This window comes from Eupeodes corollae, chromosome 3 (genome assembly GCF_945859685.1).
Source record: "Eupeodes corollae chromosome 3, idEupCoro1.1, whole genome shotgun sequence".
Lineage (NCBI taxonomy): Eukaryota > Metazoa > Arthropoda > Insecta > Diptera > Syrphidae > Eupeodes > Eupeodes corollae.
Genome location: NC_079149.1, coordinates 34,522,200 through 34,543,809, shown reverse-complemented (window position 1 = coordinate 34,543,809; position 21,610 = coordinate 34,522,200). Strand labels below are relative to the sequence as shown.

The 21,610-nt window shown below is 31.6% G+C and overlaps 2 protein-coding genes and 1 long non-coding RNA gene across 8 annotated transcripts in view; 1 reads left to right on the top strand and 2 right to left on the bottom strand.

Annotated features, from left to right (window-relative positions):
• LOC129952179 (sodium/potassium-transporting ATPase subunit beta-1-interacting protein) overlaps positions 1-9,626 on the top strand; it is a 157,182-nt gene extending 147,556 nt beyond the window's left edge. Inside the window, exon 6 of one of the 2 annotated variants that reach the window (XM_056064640.1) lies at positions 3,485-9,626. In XM_056064640.1, coding sequence (XP_055920615.1) covers positions 3,485-4,572 — 1,088 coding nt within the window. In that variant the 3' untranslated portion in view covers positions 4,573-9,626. The remainder of the gene's footprint in view (positions 1-3,484) is intronic. The other variant, XM_056064642.1, reaches the window with a different exon arrangement.
• A 290-nt stretch (positions 9,627-9,916) lies between these two features.
• LOC129952575 (uncharacterized) lies at positions 9,917-19,093 on the bottom strand. Of its 4 annotated transcripts, XM_056065228.1 has the most exons (4): positions 18,726-19,053; positions 18,588-18,657; positions 18,088-18,532; positions 9,917-11,026 (listed from the first exon to the last, which is right to left on the bottom strand). In XM_056065228.1, exons 3-4 carry the CDS (start codon positions 18,128-18,130, stop codon positions 10,158-10,160), a joined length of 912 nt encoding a protein of 303 aa, XP_055921203.1. In that variant the 5' UTR covers positions 18,131-18,532; positions 18,588-18,657; positions 18,726-19,053; the 3' UTR covers positions 9,917-10,157. The 4 variants fall into 4 exon arrangements, with proteins under 4 accessions (XP_055921203.1, XP_055921200.1, XP_055921201.1 ...); XM_056065225.1 differs by having other exon boundaries at positions 18,088-18,914; positions 18,987-19,093; XM_056065226.1 differs by having other exon boundaries at positions 18,588-19,053.
• Positions 19,094-20,162: 1,069 nt separating this feature from the next.
• LOC129951519 (uncharacterized) lies at positions 20,163-21,610 on the bottom strand. Of its 2 annotated transcripts, XR_008782194.1 has the most exons (4): positions 21,463-21,610; positions 21,007-21,400; positions 20,513-20,932; positions 20,163-20,288 (listed from the first exon to the last, which is right to left on the bottom strand). It is a non-coding gene; the product is annotated as an uncharacterized LOC129951519 (long non-coding RNA). The 2 variants fall into 2 exon arrangements; XR_008782193.1 differs by having other exon boundaries at positions 21,007-21,610.

Sequence of the window (21,610 nt, the reverse complement as noted above, 5' to 3'; positions counted from 1 at the left end):
ATTTAAATGTTGCCTTTGAAAAACAAAACAAACAAATTAAAAGTAAAAACGTAAAAATGAACAAAAACTTTAAATTATATAAAAAATAACTTTTATTATCAATAAAACTTAAAATAAATCTTGAAATAAATTAAAAAAAAAAACTATTATTATTGTAATTTTAACAATTAACTGAATTAATAATAATAATTTAAGTTTATTCTTTTTTTTATTTTCCAATAAAAACGTATGTATATGTATACAAAAGCTTTGTTTTAATATTGTGTACAATGTTGTTTCTTGTATTATATTCTAAATTATGAATTAACCCTTATTTATATTATTTATGCTTAATTTCATATTTTCTTTCAGTATTTCGAAGCTTTCTTTTTATATGATTTTTTTATTTAATTATTTGCTTAAAAATGCGGTGTTTGGCTCTTTTCATTATTTGTTCTATAAAATATTTTATTTTTCATTATCAACTTGTCAAGCCTTTTTAAAAATGTCAATATTTTTCACTGAAAGCTTCAACTGTCAAACCACTTTTAAATCTTCTCTTTTTAAATTAACATTACCTTATCTAACAATGTATTTAAATCCAAATCCCCTTTCACACACAGACAAGGGAGCTAAACGTGTAAGTCTAAAATTTGAAGAGATTGGACAGGTTCAGACGAAATAAGGGACTTGAAGGTAAGGCAAGTTTCTAATATCTGATTGGTCAGCTGCCAAAAAATTATTGGAAAGTTGACTGGAAAGTTAGTCAAGAAAAATCTATCTAACTATAAAGTCAAGTCTGCTTATGTCAAAATGACAGTTGATCACGTTTTTCTATTCTATTGAAAGCTAAGCTTTATAACTCTGATTTATTTATTTTCTGCACTATTCAATTTAATGGTTTGTGTAAAATATTTCCTTGTCAAATTTGAAAAGAAATAACTCACATATCTTTACAATACAATTTGGAACTCGTAGCTTGTTTGAGGAGTTTTTTTAAAACGATAATGTTTTTGTAGCTTTTATACGATGCAAGTAGAAGTTAGTGAAGTAAAGTTCTGAGTTTTAAATTTAGGACACTTGAAAAACCAACTAAATAGTTACCTTAGTCAAAATGTACGTTCAAATAATCGAATTGACTGCAAATGAAGTCCCTTATATGGCTGAATCACAAACACGCTTCAGCTTCGTGTGCGTTACAGTGGCCTTGCTTCGAGGTTGATTTGAATGACGTTTCTATTAATTCATCCCTGCAAAGAGATAATATTTTGTTTGTTGACATTTTTGTACAGCTGTTGGGGTGTCAGACAAAGCAAATGTTCAAATAATTGAACTAGAGCTTCCGTTTGGAGTCACATTACGTTGCATTACGTTCTTTTCCTTACGATTGTCAAACGGAACGTGAGGTCGAAGCTCCATTGTGATAGCATGCAATGAATTCCTATGGCTGCACTCGTAAACGTCAGGCGAAGCCGAAGCTGAAGCGTGTTTCTGTTTGAGCCAATATTGTCTTCGGTATGTTTAGACGACATAAGGGGCTTAAGCTGCCAAAATGTGTCTTCCAATTAGCATTATTTTAAAGTTGACTGATAAGTTAGTCAAGCAAAATCTATTAAAGTCAACTCTATACTTATTTAAAATGACATCTGAAAAATTAACTAGCTGCCTTGGCCTCTGCATTCAAAAAAAGGAGTTGACTGCAAATAAAGCCTCTTATGTTATCTGAACCTATAAACTTTCCTTAAACGCTGTTCACATGAACTTTTTTTAGAGGACTCACTTTGACGTTTTTTCATTGTATCTTACTGATAATAATTAAAATAATATTTGCTTTTTTTTAAACTATCAATTGGTACCGAGATAAAATGATGAAACTTCAAAATTAACCACCTCAAATTAGTCCAATGAGATCGCTGCCTTAAATAACCGACAGACTTTTATTCTCAGTTTGATTTATTAGGGCCACCTGATCCATTGTCTTTCTTCTTTTTAAATTTTAATTTTGTTGCTAGTTTTAAAAATATAACTTTGGTTAACACTAAAGGGTCATTCAATTCGTGGTTTCAAGTTGGTAGTGTAGTCATTTAACACATGTCATTTGAAGTGTCATAATATTAGTTGAATATTTGCTATTTACGATAAAGAGACAAATAAAGACAATGGGCAGGTTCAGACAACATAAAGGACTTCATTTGCATTCTCTGAACGTACATTTTGACCCAGGCAAGTAGTTAGTTTTTCAACTGTCATAATCTTCAAACTTAGAACTTTGCTTCACTAACCTCTACCTTCAGTTCATTGTACAAAAACTATCAAAAACATTATTGTCTACAAAGCACTTCTCAGGCAAGCTACAAATCCATCACGATTTGTATTTTGTATTGTAGAGAAATATTACTTAATTCTCTTCCAATTTGACAAGGAACCATTATACACAAAAGATAAAAAGGAATTGTGCAGAAAATAAATAATTCATGGAGTAACAAAGTTCAGCTTTCATTTGAATTACGAAAACATCACCAATTGTTTTTGTGAAATGAGTTCACTTGACGTAATAGTTAGGGAGATTTTTCTTGACTAACTTTCCAATCAACTTTCCAATAAAGTTGCTTTAATTGGAAGGCAATTTTTTGACAGCCGGCCAATCAGATGCTAGAAACTTGCCTTACTTTCAAGTCCCTTATGTCGTCTGAACATGCCCAATTATTAAAATTTACTACAAAACACTTGTTCATATTATTTTATAACTATGGTCGCCATAATCGATCAGCTGCACTATCAATCTGTAAAATTGTAAAGAACTTTGAATTAAGTGGAAGCAAATAACTGATTAAACCCCACAGCAAGACACATTAAAAAACAATATTACTTAAATTATGCCGCAGGTACATTTTAATTATATTACTTCCACTATTCAAGGGCAAAGTCTAAACTTTGTAACTACAAAAAATGATCACCAAAATTAGTGACCCTATTTATAAAGAGGTGTTTCGTACTCAAATTATTCGTACGTAATATATTTCTTATTATATAAAAATAAAATATCTCACAACAATTTTTTATAGCAAAGTTTGCCTTATTTTAGAAATAAAGTTTTGTTACCATAAAAATGGACTTATATTACACTTTTCTCACCTTTTATAGATATTTCAAAACTCAGCCACAACTTTAGCTTATATTAACAAACATCTTAATGCTATTACATACATTTTTGCTTTTACATAAATTTTATTGTATTCTAACATTTTGTTCCTTTATATTAATTTAAATTTCTATCAAAGCGAATAATTTATTAATTTTAAGCTAACTAATAAAATAATATTTAGATTTCACTACTTCTTCTTTTCCATCCTCCAACACTGATTTCAAGGTAACTCTAAAAACAAAAAACAAGAATGCCCAGCTTGCCTAAATCCGCCCACCTTCATTTTCAACTAATTTGTTACATTTTTATAATATATTTCTTCTATTTCATATAATTTTCCCTACACGCCCCCATTATCAGTGAAGCATGGTAGTAAAAAAGCCAAACACCGTCAATCGTTGTACTCAATTGAATTTGGCCCCTCATCCATGGATACGATACGAAATCGAGCCGATACGATATTAGATTACGATGACCAAATCGAAGATCGCAACGGACAGCTAAGCCCCAAACCAATGACACCACGCCGAGTAAAACGACGCTCTGTAATGACCCGTGGATCGAATAGCCGCCATAGTACAACCAGTCGACGAAGTCATGCCAGCTCAAGCAATCGTAATAGCATGCGAACTTCACGTCGAAAATACCAACAGAATCCCGTGACCAAACTTATGGATCAACAACAACAGCAAATGCAGCAAAATACGGGTGGTAAATCTATGGGTAGCTTTCAGCATGTTGAAAATCCCGCATTAACAGCTTCCAATTTGCAATCGTTGAATAATGAGATTGTAAGCAGTTTGACGAAGCCACCGAAAAAATACAGTAGCTTCAATAAGAACATACCTCCGGATCCAATTTACTATAACACAAGTAGCAGTACATTGCAGTTGCAACAGTCCTGGGCTTCGGGTAATACTTCGACGGGTCTGTATAATCCGACTTATCAGCATTCTACTCCGAATTTGAATGATGGCGAACATGTGGACGAGTTGTACAATAATCGTCCTCCTTCGGTTAGATCGAGCTATTCAAATTTCCATGGTGCAAGACCGTTGAGCTCGTATAATCCTCCGGTAGCTGAAAATGTGTTTGTTGGCATAACTGGTCAACAGCAACATCAACAGCAACACCAACAACAACAGCAGCAGCATTTGCCACATCAAGAGCAACAACAGCTTCAATTTCAACAACAGCAGCAACAACATCAACAACAACAACATCAACATTCACATCACCATCATCATCAACAACAGCAACTACAACAAAATCAGCAACAGCAACAACAGCATTCGCCTAGTTTTTCTAGCACTCCACCTCAAAATATACCATTTTCCAAACGTACAGCATCTCGAGAGAGTATACGGTCAATGGCATTTTTGAACAGCGGCCCACCTGCATACAATTTAAACTATCACACACCTCCAGATTCGGAGACAACAATGTAAATATGAAATAAGAATCTTCGACTAATATTGTTTTTTTTTTAATATAGATACAATCAATTTTAAGAATCATGCTATGTTAGGAAATCCGTCCAACTGTTTTTGGTCCAACTGAATATAGCATGAACCTAGTTTATTTAAATGGTTTGAGAAACTATACAAAAGTTATAAGTTTTGTAAAACTTGATAAACCACTTTAGCAGTTGTAATGCAGCATATAAATACCATGAAGGGGAAATATTTTTTGTTTAGCAATCCAGAAGCACTCTGTGGCAGGGACTTGACAACAAGGTTTTGAACCTGCGAATAAATTATGCTTTTACGAAGATCTTATAGGCCTTATTATGAATCCGAAAAAAAAACATCACTTTAGGCTTTTTAATAAAATGTTTTGATGATTTTTAATATCTTTGATCCCATCTTCAATATTTAGTGTTTCATAACTTTTTGGAAAATCCTCATTAGTTGTCAGTATTCACCTATATCACATAATCCTGGGAAAAGGCAATGAAGCATGCACGCCAAAATAGTTTAGACAAAAAACGCTTTAAAATTACGTTTTTCAAATCAATTAATTGAAGTAGTATAAAAAGAACGTTCAAAACGGGTGTTTTTTGTAATTGGAATAAACTGATTCTCGGACTGGAAATCTGCCCTAATGATGTTTTCCATGGGTAAATTTAGATTTCCTTCAAAAATTAATTTTTTTTGTGTATTAGTATTGGTACAAAGAGTGGTAAATCTGCCGAAAAATCCAGATCAGCAGATTTGACCTTAAATAAAAAACAAATCAATTTATTTTGCCCCATGGAAATTATTATTTTAGGAAAATCTTTGTTTTGACAAATCTGGATCAAAAATAAATTGATTTATTTTAACCATGGGAAACCTCATAAGAATTATCTTTGAATCCTATTTTTTTTAAATTATGATATCATAAGATTCAACTTTTTGAAATGAAGACTCATGACCAATAAGAACTTCAGAAAACTATAAGATTATTAAATCGGAGTAAATGCACTGCGACCTAAATATCTATTGTGCTCTCTTCTAGAATTGTATGAAATTCTCATTTTATAATTATTCCTCTATGTTTATCTCTTCCGAAAACTTATAAATAGATTTAAAATATATCTAGAAAATAAATAATTTATTGTATTTTTCAAGATCGTCAAAACATTATCTGTTAAGAACTACACAGCCGAACATAAAAAAATTAGAATCATTCCTGTTTAGTACGAAATAGTTTTATTAAGTTTTAGTGAAAAAAACTAATAAAAACGGTTTTCTGAATGCACCTTTGTGCGAGTCTTTCAGATAGATTGCAAGACTTGGCCAACAATCAACAGCTAGTCGTTTTCGAACGTTCACTGGAAAAAGCAAGAAAGTTTTTTAAAACTGGACTAGTCTTTAAATCGTCCTTGGAGTTATATAGAACTGAAGGTCCATTTCTAGCTGAAAAAAGAAACATAAATGTCTAGCCCTTATGTTGATTCGGCTTTTTTCGAAAAAGTACTTTCAAAGGTCCCGATTGTTCGTCATTCAACGAAGTTAAGGCAAATCTTACTTGTTTCAAAAATTGATATACAATATTTGTTTCTACCAGTTTATAAAAAATATCAATCCATGTTCATGGTCCAAAACAAACGATTCTTTCACTTTCTCCAGCGTCAAGCGGTTTCATTCTAAAGTTTAAACAAATTGGGATGTATTCATAGAGAATTACTAAAGTCGTGATTTCTTGATCTATAGTTGAAGGCTTGTTAATTTAATAAACACAGCTTTTATTTATAGTCAATTTTCCTGATGTGTTTAAATGTAACTTTTCACTCAAACAAATTACAAAATTAAATAAATACTTCCAACTTTGAATATCTCTTAGATTTGAAGTTTTTCTTTTCTTGAAAACTGTTATTTTCTTTGCAACAAATACGAGACAAACAGAATCTGCACTTTATTTTGTCGCTTGTCAACTTCGTATGCTTTAAGATCCAAGCAATTCATTGGAGCATAATTGTTTGAAGTAAAGCTGGACTCTCAGCCGAAATTACATATCATCAGCGTACAAAAGAATATTTATACTGATTCTTTGCACATGTATTCCGATGGGGAGTTCAGAATGTAGGTCATTTAAGAACAAGACCAAAAGCAGAGCGCTCAGAACGCTCATTCTAAAGAAATTAGAGGCACTGCTTCCATTCCATACGGCGGCAACTGTGTCTTGGTACAATAGTTTGATAATTTTAATAATTTTCGTTGAGATTCCCAATGTTATAAGTTTGTGAATAAGAGCTTCTCTGTTAATATTGTCTAACGCAGCTTTAAAGTCTACGAACCAAGCATAAAGTTTCTTTTTCTGGCTTAGTTGCAGCTGAATAAGGTATGAAAGATTGAAAATCTAATCTTTTCGATATGAGCCTGGAATTCATTGAGTACATTGTTGTTTTCGATCTAAGTAGTAAGGCGGTTTAGGAGAACTGAGGTGAATAATTTGTAGAGGGTATCTAAAAACTAAAGCTCACGATAGTTAGATACAAGACTAGCGTCACCTTTTTAGAAGAGCGGAAAGATAATTTATTTTTGAAGGATGTTGGTATTGTTTTTGTTTCGTAGATTCCTTTCAACAAAATATGAACATCCCCAGTAAAAGAATTACTCGCATTTTTATAAAACTCATATGAAATGCCGTCTATACCCGGAGCTTTGTTTTCTTTTGAAGATTCAATCGCAATCTTTACTTCATTTAAATCAATTGGGTGATCAAGTTCATGTATTTCAACTAGATTTGTTTCACAGGAATATTCTCCGCTGCTTAATCGATTTGAATTTAGGGAGTTTTCGAAATATAACATAAATTTAGAAGCTGTAATTTGGGTTCCAGTATTCGTAGGATTACCACGTATCTCTTTAGCCAGTTTCCACCAATCTTTTGCTGTGTTAATACTTGCAACTTGTAAGTTGACTGGAAATGCATTGGTAGTACGATCTTTGTTTTTCTTTACATAGGGCTTTGTACTTCTTATTTGCTTCACAATAATTTTTTCTACTTGCATCGAGATTATATTTTCTGTAAATGTTAAGTAGCTTAAGTGAAGATCATTGAGCTTTATGACAATCCATATCAAACCAGGATTTCTTTCGCTCAAACTTGACATTGGTATTAATAGGGTTCCTATATGCTGCATAGATACATTCTTTTAAGGAGTTGCATCGTATTCCAATACTATCCAAAGATAAGAGTTTTTGCACAGCAACTTCATCAATTCTGTTTATGTATTGAGGGCGTCTATTGGTAAACCATTTAAGTCTTGGAAACAACAATGAACTGGGGGAACTTTGCTTTTCTTCAAAAGCTTTAAGACCTTAAACTAGCGGCATGTGGTCCGAAAAGGTTGTACTTTCAATTGAGAAACTTTCAATCATTTCCAATGCACTGTATGAACGGCAGCAGTAGTCAATAACTGAGGATCCTCTGGTTGCCACAAAAGTAAACTCTCCAATTTTATCGCCAAAGCTTCTTTCGTTAAGGATAAATGCACCGATGTCTTTCAAGAGCTCACAAAACATATTGCTGTTGCTGTCACTTACAGTATCTTTTGAAATTCTCACTTCAGTGATAAGTTGTGATATCCGTGAATGGACTGTTCCTTTGATTCCTATTCTAACGTTAAGATCTCCCATAAGTATAAAGTGGTTTGATTGAAATTCATCAAAAAATGTTTGCAATCCAATGATTGCAGTTTAAATAGATTGAAACCAAATTTAGATTAGATCCCAAAAAGTTGCATTGCAAGAAGACAGTACATTGAAGAATTTCAGTTGGTATATGGATTCAATAGTTTTACGGAATCCATATAAGCATCCTCCACTAGCTCTGCCAAAATTAAATGTTTTTGTTGCCGCAATCCAGTATAGTTTAAAATAAATTTCATAATGACGAATTTGCTTTGATAAAACAAGTTTCATACAAAACGAAAATATCAAATTTACAAACGTATTTAAAAAAGTTGCATAAAATAGTTTTATTAACAAGACCAGCTACATTATAACACAAGACCTGAAAGACTTTTGTTAGCTAATGGTTATTTGGTTTATTTTCGTTTGGGCGTTGTATGTTTGTACTAGTATCCAGGATGACAGTGTAATTTGAGTTCTTTCCTAAAAACTGACTCAGAAATTGTCTGTCTTTTTCTTTAAAGGCTCTTACAACGCCATCTTTGCTGCATTTAAACCGACTTCATCCATCAACCAAAAGAGTCCAGCGTTTGATCTCAATGCGGATTTTGCTATCACCTTTAGGAAGGCATCTTTTTATCTGTCGAAGGTTTACTTAAGTACTTTATTTTCTTCTTGCAGTGCAGCAACTTTCATTTTGATACTATTAACATCTTCCTTTGGAGCTGTTTTAACTAGTTTTTGGTCCAAGAGCTTATCTATTTCTTCTTTTCTAGCTTTTCAAAGAAAGTAAAACTCTACTATATGCTCATTATAACTGCTAAAATGTTTTTAAAAAAATCCCAAACAATGTTCTTCCATTGTGTCCTTATGAAAAATTTTGAAAAATAAAATAAATTAAAATTGAAAAGAAAAAAATAATATTTATACACCTCTTATTGTAATTGTTTGTTTTAAACTTCTAAACAAAATGAATACCGATGTTGCCTTTTTTTAACATAATTTTTTCGTAAACTATGTAAAATTATACCAAAGTTTATAGAAATATTTCGAATTTCGATAATTTACATCATTTATGTTTCATTGATACTTAAAAAAAAAATATAGTTTTATTTATACATTTATGTTCTTTTTTTATTTTGAGTAATAAATATATTTTTTAAGGCAAATGTTTTAAACTTTTATAAGCTTTAATGTAATGTGTTTTACATCGAATGCATGGAAAAAAGAAGTAGAAGAATTAACACAATAACTTGAAGACTTTTTAGAATAGATATAAATAAATATTATTTTTATAAATTTATAGATTGTAGTATTTAATTAATAATAAATCTAAGTTATATTGAAAATAAAAGTAAATGGAATAAATTTTGGTGATGAAATTGTTTATCTTTTAATTTTTCATCTTAAAAAATGGGTCACCACACTAAATTATGCTCTCAAAGGTCTTTAAAGAAAAAGGTAAGAAAGAACGAATTATCTATGACTTTAAGGAATATGGTAGGTTTTATAAACTTTTCACAGGATTTTTGTTAACCTAAATACGCATCGTCGATCTATCTCATCCTCCACATTGCAGGCCAGGTTTCATAGTTTTCCAGAAAGACTTATTTTACGTCTAAATACCTACAAAGACATTATTTCTGAAGTATAAAATGAAACAAAATATATGTAGGTTTTCTTGAAATTTTTGTACTTGATGTATTTGTCCTTAAAATGTATCCGAAACGCTAAAAAGCATATATATATATATAATGTATATATACCTATAATACTGATCCAGTAAACTAACTGAAACACATAATAAAATCACAAATAGGGAACATGAAGACGATTTCAGAACTTATTATTCAAAACGACATGCATTTTCGAGAACTTAGACTTAGATTATACTTTGAGTTTGTATTGTGTTTTTAGTTTTTTCGACTCTTGACTTCGACAAATTTCTGCAGCGTAGAAGTTAAATTATTAATGGCATCGATTTTAATTCTTTCAATTTTCTCCTGTTGAATGAGAGACATTTTATTAAAATGCATCATATCTCGATGCATTTCACGTTGTAAATCAATTTTTTCTTTGTCCATTGTTAGTTTTCGCTCAAAATAGTCTTTCCACCAGTGTCCTTGCGCTGAGCCGACGCCAACCCCGCCGCCTCCACCGACGCCACCGTTTGCATAATCATCATTCCCATTTTCATGTGTTATCTCTAGAGGAAGTTCTTCGTGGTGATCGTTGTTGTATTCGAATTTAGTTTTTTTCCTTTCCGGACTACCACTGCTCTCTTCATATTCATCAGCAGATTTTCCATGCATTTCAATTTGTGGCTGTAGCATTGAATTGTCGGGAGGGTATTGGCTTTCATCTCCAAATTGTGCATTACTCACAATTGTGTCACATTCGGCTTTTTTGCCTTGCAAATATTTGAACATTTCCTCAAAGAATTCCCAATGCACATAGCCAGCAAGGAATTTCTTATTTAGATTTTTATTATAGGTAATGAGTATGTTGTGCCATTTCTTTTGAACTTTGGCGGCGTTATAGCGAAAGCCTAGTTTTTGTAGGTGTCTTGTTACACTTAACCAGAGAGCTGTGCGTTTCTGACGTCCTTCGGTGAATTTCTCTTCCATGGGACCGCGGATGTGAATCAATGCACGTGTTGCTTCGGTGGACCAAGCTCGTTCGTAGGGATTTCTGCCGTCGTTTGTTGAGGGATCTTCAAGAACGGATTCTTCACCGTTTTCATCATTATCTTCAATATCGTCATCGCTTATTTGATAATAATCTATAAAAAAAAATATTTTATTAAACGGTTTCTGTTGTTGTTTTATGTTAGTTTAAACAAAAGTTACTTATTCTTAAGGATACGGAAGAAGGTTTAATTAGTGTAGGGCTTCTTTTTATAATAAACCTCTTAATAAAATACATAATACGGTAAAACAAAAACAAGACATGTGTAGTTCTTATAAAAAAAGTATGATAGTTTTGTAAACTGAAAACGTTTGTCTTCTAAATAATGTTCAAATCTATTCCTATCTCACAAAGTATTTGAAAATTCGCTTTACTTATCACTTATTTTCTAAATTATTTTACTCTATATTAAAAACCATGAATCGTATGTTTTCAAAGTTTTAAGAAAATATGCCTTAGAGTTTCTAAATAATATAAAATTTTCAATATATTTAAAAAACTTGATGTGATACTCCTGTTTTAAAAACCGATTGGCTATCAGAAAAAAAGACGCGAATAATCGGACAAATGAAATATACATTTTCGCAATGGATTTTCTCCAAGAACACTTCGTGCGTATTTTTTCGATTTAATGGCTTTAACAAGGAGTCGAGGTATTGAAGGCCCGAATTAAGGCCCTCAATATTTCTTAAGTTTTTTTTGAACAATTCAATGTCCCATTCATCCCATACATGCTGGATTGCAATCAGGTCAGGCGACTTTTTCTGTATTTTAAGCATTTTAGGGTAAATATAATAACCTCGACCTTGCTTTACAAGATGTGTGCTTTGATTAATTGGCTTGGTCCAAAAAAAATGTTCTTGTATTTCAAACTCACCAACACTGCACCCCAAATGTTGTCTCAAAATATTGATGTTAGAACATGCAAGACATTTCCATACCAATCAGAGAAGCTTTGAATCTTTTAGTTTTCATTTGCTTTTGTCCATGAACAAAACCTTTATTTACAAGATAGCCATGCCTAATGGTTTAGAGCAAGATCAAGTCAAGAGGACACCCCCACTTTTCCACTGGATTGATAAATTCAAGTATGAATATTTTTCATGAAGTATTACTATGAACAATTTAAATTTTTTTATACCTTATTTTCTTAATTTGGCCATTTTTCAACAGTAAAAAATATTTTTGTATTGCTCCAAAACGGACCAACACATAGACCCGTTATTTTGTTTTTAAAAATAATATAATAATATGATATTTTTAACAATAATCTAATGTATTTGATAGTTATATTTGATGACCAAAAAATCAACGTTTTTATTTTTAAATTTTGAAAATTTAAGATGTTCTTGCATTTTATTGCACTAATGATTGGTTTGTTTCATACAGACGGCCACAATTGCCACTTGTGTCCAAAATTGAAAATAATAATAAATAAAGGTAACAGAACATAAAAATAAAGTGTTTTAAGTTCATAAGCTTAAAAATGTAAACACAAAAACCTAATTTTAGAAAATCTATTGCTCCCAAGAAACAATTATTTTTAAAGCTCAAAATTAAGTCAATTCCTTAATTTTTAAACTCAATTCTAAAACATACTTTCAGCTGAACAGTCATCAAATTATAAACCAAATTATTTAAATTTCCGAAACAATACTCATTTCCTTCCGGAAAAAAGTGACCAAATGGAATAAAACATGACCATGTGGCCAAGTGAAAAAATAATGAACATTTTTGGTCACAAATGACCAATGTGGCAAACGTGCAAAAGGCTGCTGCTCGTCGTATTTTTGAAAAAGAATCTTTAAGATTCGGATTTTAGTCAATTGGCCTAAAAAGTTGCTTCTTATCATATTTCTATAGCTTTTTTTCTTTTCTGCTCACATTATAAAACCTATATTAGGTTCTAAATTGTGAAACTATGTAAAGACAATTTGTGCTATTTATGGTACTGATTAACACTTTTGGCTAGGCCACAAGACAATTTTTAGAATTCAAAAGACGTTTGTTTTCCATTTGCTGCCATTTAAACGTGGAGCAGTAAAAGACCTTAAATGTATGTAAAAGTCTTCCTTAATACGAGGTTAATAATAACGTTGTCATATGACGAAAAAATACCGTTAGAGAGTTACAACAGTAATCGATTATGTGTGAGAGGTTAAATTAAGAAGTTGTTTATGTTTTTTTGCTACTTAAGAACTTAAATTGTATTTCTGTATTTAAACTTAATTTGTGTTTTAATATGTTATAAAATGAAGATTAATTTATACTACCTGATCTTCGTTATTTGTTTACGTGAAATCTGTATGAGAAATACTGAGGCTGGGATCATAGAGTTTGTTGAAAAAAAAAACTTTTTAATGTTCATACCATCAAAGACATCACATAAAAATTTATTTTAATTTTTAAAAATATTCTAATAAACATTAAGTGTCGAAGAGTTTTTAAAGCGAGATCTAGAATTAGTCTAATAAAAATGTTCGAAAAATTTGATAAGTCAATTACAAAACCTTGTCGACTAGTGTAATCCATGGGCAGGAACGGACAATATATTTGACTTCTACTAGGCAACTAGTTAGTTTTTTAAATGTCATACATTACAAATTCAGAACTTTAATTCACTAATGTTTACCTCCTTTTGATAGTGCAAAAAATACTCAAAACATAATTGTCTACAAAACACTTCTCAGGCAAGCTACAATAATGCTGACTCCAAGACCTCAAATGGAGTTGTGCAGTGCAAAGTTCAGATTTCAGTTAAAAGAAAAATTATGATTAGCTGTAATTTTGATATGAGTGGAATTGATTTGATAGTTCATGAGATTTTTCTTGACTATGTTTTTAGTCAACTTTCCAAAAAAAGCTATCTGCTAAAAACTACCCTTACTTTTTTTAAGTCCCTTATGTCGTCTAAACCTGACCGATGAAAATCTTAATAACACGATCAACTTCTATTATATGCTGTATCTAATAAAAACAAAAGGCCAAAAACAAAATCCAGCGTCAACATAATAAAATATCCAATTTATAGCTTCCACAAGTGTTTTTCCATCTTATATCATAATGCGAACGGTATGAGAACCAAATCTTATGATTTCTTTATTGCTGCCCAGGGCTGTCCATACGACATTATAGCTTTAACTGAAACTAGTTTGAATGATAACTCTTTGAATGGTGAATATTTCCCTTCCGAATACAAAGTCTTTCGCAAAGATCGTCAACTGGTCAAATTAGAGGAGGAGGAGTTTTGTTGGCTGTTCAATCAAATTTTACAAGTAGAGAAATTAGACTACCTTATAATTCTTTCAAAATTGATCAAATTTGTGTTTGTGTAGATCTATTTATTCAATCTTTAAAATGTATTCATTTATATATTTTCAGATCATATATTTCACCTTCATCTCAAATTTTTTTGTATGAGTCTCACATTCAAAATATTATAGAAATTGCTAATGATAAATATGAAAATTGTTATTTTGTAGTTGTTGGTGATTAATTGGAAATTCTCAGACGATGAAAAGCAAATGTTTCCTTATAATGTTGTCAAAAATTATAAACATAATATTATTGATAGTTTATCAGCCTTAAATTATCAAATCAACAATATTTCTAATTCTATTGGTAGCACTTTGGATTTAATTTTTATTGATAATTGCCTTGAAACTCAATGTAATGAATCATCTTATAAAATGTTAGAAAATAGCATTCATGCAGTTGAAATAGTTTTTAATTTTGAATGAATCTAAATCGAAAAATAATTCACAAATGTTTATACAAGCAATACATCTCGTCTCTTCAATCGAATATTAAAAATAACCCTAAGAGTTTTTGGTCATTTATTAACACGAAAAGAAACTCAACTGGGATTCCATCTAGCATGACTTATAATAATGAGTTGTCCGATGACATTTATATAATTTCCAATAAATTCGCGTCGTTTTTTTAATCAAATTTTATTAATCTCAAATTAGACTATGCTAACACAATATATTCAGATCCTATGGTTGATCTTGGTAATCTGTAGACAATGTCTTACAAGTACTTTTATATCTTGAAAATAGTTTTGTCTGTTTCACCAAACAATATCCCACCAATTCTTTTAAATACTAGCTACACCACTTTGTACAATATGTAACCTTTCTTTAAGTAATGGTGAGTTCTTAGATGAATGGAAATATTCTATAATAACTCCCCTTCATAAATCAGGTACAAAAAGTTCGATTGAAAATTACAGACCAAATGCACAACTGCAGTTAATTCCTAAGGTTTTTGAGGTGTACTAAAATAGAAATTGTATAATCTTATTTACAATAACGTTTCAGTTTACCAACATGGTTTCTTAATGGGTAGATCCACTACTACAAATTTGTCAATATTTTCAAATTTTTGTCTATCACAGATGGAAAAGCGTTCTCAAGTTGACACTATTTACACTGATGTATATGGATTTCACTCTTACGTAGAAAACAGGTGGTAAAAATTGATAATGCCTTGTCTAAGGAAATTATAAATTTCTAGGGAGTTCTTTAAGGTAGTCACCTAGGACCACTTCTTTTTATCATTTTTATGAACGACTTACCAATACGTCTTACTTTTTCTAAATGTCTTCTATTTGCTGATGATTTGAAAATATTCAGTTAAATAAATTCGTAGTACCCGTGGCATGATGGTTAGTGCGTTGGACTGTCATGCAAGGGGTCTTGGGTTGAATCCCTGCCTGTGCCACCTTAATTAAAAAAAATATATATATAATTTTAACGGGTACTGCCTCTTGCGAGGAATTGACAAATCCTTCAAGAGTAATTCTTGTCATGAAAAAGTGCTTTCTCAAACTAGCCGTTCGGATTCGGCCTAAAATTGTAGGTCCCTTCCATTCCTGACAACAGTTCTCGCACACATGAATGGTTGAGAGTCGTAAGTCACTAGACCCTGGTTCACAACGGACTGTTGCGCCACCCCATTTTTTTTTTGATTTGAGTTAAATAAATTCACTTAACGATGCAAAAAAGTTCAAATTGATTTAAATAATTTAATTAAATGGTGTAATATCAATGGGCTATATTTTAACAACAAGAAATATAACGTTGTGACATTTTCTAGAAATCACAGTGCATTATATTATATTTATAAACTTGAAAACGACAGTTTACAAAGACTTGATAGCCATTAGGATCTAGGCGTAACCTTCGATTCTAAAATGAATTTCTCAAATCACATAGACCATGCGATCTCAAAAGCAACCTCTATGCTAGGGTTTGTTTTTCGAAATTCAAAAGATTTCGAAGACCACTATACATTAACAGCTCTTTATGCTAGACTCGTCCGACCACATTTAGACTATTGTACTGTTATATGGAGTCCCTTTAGCATTTGTCCTATAGAAAAAGTTCAAAAAAGGTTCACAAAGTTTGATTAATATTTGGTTATTCAAATGTTCCATCATTGAATAATTAAAGGGATGAAAAAAATCCTTTTGGGATCTTTTTTGAAAACGAACTATATGAATATGTATATATTGGTGAAGACAGTACGCGTTAGATGAGATAATGTGTTTGAGTCCCCATACAAAAAAGAATAGGTATACCTACATCTAAAAATATTAGTTATTTAAAATAATACTATTCATATTTCGTATGTAAAAAATTTTCAAACCATTTTGTTTTGTTTTGTAATTATTCAATGGTTCCATCTTATGAGACGAGGTGTATTTTAATTGATCTAAAACCTCTTGCCGTGGCATGATGGTTAGTGCGTTGGACTGTCATGCAAGGGGTCTTGGGTTCAATCCCTGCTTGTGCCATCTTAATTTAAAAAAAATAATTTTCGCGGGTACTGCCTCTTGCGAGGAATTGACAAATCCTTCAAGAGTAATTCTTGTCATGAAAAAGTGCTTTCTCAAACTAGCCGTTCGGATTCGTCCTAAAATTGTAGGTCCCTTTTATTCCTGACGACATTACTTGCACACAGAAATGGTTGAGATTTTATAAATCACTAGGCTCTGGTTCACAACGGACTGTTGCGCCACCCAATTTCATTTGAAAACCTCTTGCTCAGAGAAGAAAATTAAACTCAATACTTTTTCATTTTGATGTCTAGAAACTTTCGTCCTCGTGACTGTGATTTTTTAAATGTTCCTTACCACAGTTCTAGCTATGCTAAGTATAATATCACAAGAGTTTGTATGGATTGTAATGAATATGATTTTGCAATTGATTTTAATATTAATAGAAACTTTTTGAAACATAAATTATTAAATTTGTTATAAAGCTATAAGTAAATTATGTAAAAATATTGAACTTTTTTGCTAGGTATTTGTAGTTCTAATCATCTTTATGTCAAAAAATTCAATTGTAAATTTTTTTTGAATTGATAAACAAATTTTAACTTTATATTTCTCTTTCATTCATTCCAAAATTTAAGATTTCTTGTACTATTTCTTAATTTCAAAACAAAGATATAGAATTTTGTTAAGCTAAAAATAATCTATTTTCTTTAACGCCCCCACCTTACGACTCAAATTTGACTCTTAACAAGTTCCTTTTTTATGTCTCTTTTTTCTTGTCCAAACTCTTTTAACATTTCTTTTTTGAAGGACTTACTGTCATTGTTGAATAATACATCTTAAATCCCTTTTATCTATAACATATTAAGATAATCCACCATCGATCGCAACCCCTCCTCAACCGATACAAGAAAACTTCTCCGATTTCTTGAAAGTTTTTCCTCTTCAGATAATAGATAGAGGAAAGTACATACATATATAATTATTTATGTACAGCTACGTAGAAAAAAAACTTCTTAGTTTGTTCTAGCCCTTAGTAGCAAAGTTCAAATAATTTATAGATACAGCGCACTTTCTAGCCACCCTCATTTCCATCCAGCTTCCGCCTGCTGCTTAATATCCCACCACCCTCATTTAGCACTAGGTACACAAATAAGATTTTATCTTTATACAACAACAAAAAATAAACTAACGAGTAAAACAAAAATGTGCAATAACTTTTAGTCTTTACTTTCTTAAATATATAAAAATTGTTTATTAATATAATTGTGTATTTTTAAACAAATCACTTTGACCGCAAAAGAAAAAGGAATCTAAGCGAACTAATAATAAACAAATTGTTATTGAGGTGATAGTAGATGAGATTGACTTACTTTCACATCCATCGGCAGGTAGATTATATTTCCTTTCTTCCATTTGAGACTGATTTTAGAATAACTTCAATTCCAAATCTTAGTGAAGAAAACTCAAGAATTTATTAAGCCTTTCTCGGTACTGATGCTGTCTTCGAATAGAGCTCCTCTCAAGATTCGAGAAAAATCAATTATAATCTCTGTGGGTTGGTGTTTTCCTTCAAAAGATGAATTTTCCTCCTTTAAGCAGCAGCAGCAGCAGCACAGCAGTAGCAGTAGCAAAAATTCTTCTTATGTCCCACTACTAGGGGTGGGTTAAAGGCGATGTCCACCCCTGTTTGTGTTCAATGCTGGTTGTTGTTAAGATACGGAGTGGGTGGGTGGTCTTGCTAGTTTTTCCTTCCTGTGTTTTTTTTTTGGATTGTACCTTCTTCTCTTTATTAAGATTGTGATGCAGCAGCAGAAGCTGAAGAAGAATATTTTAGATCTGCGCCTTGTATCGATAGTTTGACAATACTAACAGACAAAACTTTCTGACAAGAAGTTGTAGCTCTGCCTTTTCTGCTCCTGCTGCTGCTACTGCTGATTTACCTAGAAACGTTTTGATGTTGCGCGTTACAGACCTCGATATTCTTGTATCTAACAAAAAAGGTACAAACCCTCGACAGCCTGCTGCTCTCCTTCCTAACTTCAAGCTCTGTGTTGATGGGAAAAAACTTTGAACGACAGCTACGGAAAAAATCGTTGCCTATCAACCTAAACCTACTATGGGGTACCTTAGCATCGGGCTAACAGCTAGTCAAGGAACGTTAAATATAGTTTTTAATGTTGTTTGTCTTTTGTTTCAACTGTAATAATGTAATTTTTGAAGCCGGTTGGTTTTTAGGTTAGCTAGGTCCTTATAAAAGATTAACAATCACCTTTAATTCCTAACTTTTCACTCTTTTTGAGGCTTGTTCTTTCTAGCATCTTGCTTTGCTTTGATTTAAAAAAAAAAAACAATAATACAAAAATTTCATTGTTTTTTGTTGTTGTTTACTTCCCTAATTTCCATTCCTTTGCTTTGTTTTTTTCTTGAATCAAAAGAAAACTTCAAAAAAATGTAAATAAGAGAATGGGAAAACTGTTTAGAACAGAAGCACTGCCAGGTGTGGATAAATTAGTTCTGTTCGGCGGAATATGTCAAACTGGAAATTCTAAGGTTTGTTAATTTTCTTCCCGAAGCATGAATTCAAGTCATTTGGACATTTGTGGGTTAATATTCAATTCATGGCTGATGTCGGTATTTTATTTGAGAAGTTTAATTATGTAAATTGATTTACAACACTTACGCATCTTTTACCATCAAGAGTTCAATTTTCGAAATCAATTCAGACAAAATTTTGGAATTTAAATTTGTGACACTAAGGCTAGGCGCGCACATGCAACTTTTTCGAAACCAAATAGTTTGATCGTCAGTTGCCCAAACATCGCGCACATAAGCAACTCCAAAAGTAATCAACAAAATAAACCAATACACAGAAAACATTTATTCACTATTTCTATCTCATATACACGAAACAAAATAGTTTCAAATTTGTCCTACTCTTTTGCTTATGAAAGAAAAGAGTAGAAAAAAATTACAAAATTATATAAAATATATTTTTTGTTTTTTGAAAGTCAATACAATTTTCTAGGCATGGATTTTTACGAAATGGCACTGATATGTGCGTTTGAATTAAAAAGAAGGAATAAACCTGCAATCAAAAGGCAATATTGGGTTCACCCGTTGAAGTCACAACGCCTTGTAAAAGGGCAATTTCAAAAAATTTATCTAGACCTCCGCTTTTTTCTACTGCGATAAAATAAAACATCTTTCAATTTTGCTTTACTTATTTATTTTAAGTGATGGAAATATAATAGATCTTTAGTAACTAACTTTATACTTATATATATATGGAAAGATAAATCAAATAAATGAAGTTCTTATTAAACGAATTATAACATGACCTTATTCATTTATTTTTATTATTTATTTATTCCTTTTAACTTAATAAATAATCAGATTAGAATCTCTTACTTTACATGAATAGATACTTTAGGCCAACTGATTACTGAATCACTTTGTAGGCATAATCAAACTGCTCTTAAGCGTATATGTACGTCCTTCCACAATTATAGTGGCAGGAAACCCAACTCCAACAACCGCTACCTTACGGAAAGTTTGTGTTCGACCTACAGCTCTGTAAAATAAAATAATAAAATTTATATAATTCACATTTTACAAATAAATAATGAAATAATATACGACTCAAAGTGAACGCTTGGGATAACTAATATATTTTAAAAGAGAAAAGAATTATATTTGTTTATTATAAAACCAAACAGACCACCAAGAAAAAAACAAAATATTTAAAAACAATGAATTTGTTTTGCATACGATTGACACCTATTAATAAATGTTTACCTTTGTTCCAGCAATAAAACCACCAGCACTGCCAAAGCTCTTTTTAAATTTTCCCATTAGAATATCAACATCTTTCGGATCGGCGCCATAATAGTCGACAATACCGCGACCATTTGGTCCCATCGCTACCACACTATGCGTCTCATACAAATACAAATAAGGTTTGTATTTCTTTTTCAATGCAATTACTTTGGACAATCGAACACTCCAACATACTTCACAACGGGGACTGCCTAAAGCCAAGCCGTCTGTTCTGCAACGCTGTTCAAGCATCTTGTTTCTTTTAAAGTGAACTCAAATGTCCAAATGTAATCCTTGGTTATGCGATCTGCAAATTGGGAAATTCCAGCAATCTCTGACCTTCCGATAGACATACCCTGAATAGAAGCTCTCGAAGGCATCGTATAGCGTAACTTAGCCCTGGAAAAAAATGGAATTTCAGACTCAGTCTGTCAGTTCGTGAATTTGAAAATGGATTCAAATCGTCATCTTACCTCTCGATTATTTTCTTTAGCTACTTTTGGGGCACACATAAATTGATTGATGTAGCCCAATATCATGAGCAGGTAAAAGCCAAAAAATACTAGGAAGGCTGTGTGTAGAGGAACCTTTTCGAATGAAGATTTGCTCCGATTAGGATCATCATAGAATTCTCCTCTTCCTGATACTGCTGCTCCCGTAGGTGCTTTTCCGTTTCAGTTTTGTTTATGTTACTCTTTATTGTATACAATTCCATTTGCAGTCTGGTTGATAGCATTCGACGGCGACAGCGTTGTTTTACTCTTGCCATTCCCATTTGTGAGAGGTGAAACATCATTTGAAATAATTGTGCTTTATTCCATTTTTTTAACGATGACGCACTTTGATACAATTGAAGTACATAATAATCTGAAAATAAAAAAAAAATTAAAAAATATGTTTTGTTTTGAGTTACAAATAATAATAACCACCTCCTTTCAGTACATAAATACATTTGACGTTTAAAAAGTAGCAAATTGAATTATGAAAACAAACATACGAGAAGGATATATTATTCTGCGCGTCTGGAAGTATCCTACTTACCTCGTCACACTTTAAAGAATCATTCGACTGAAATGC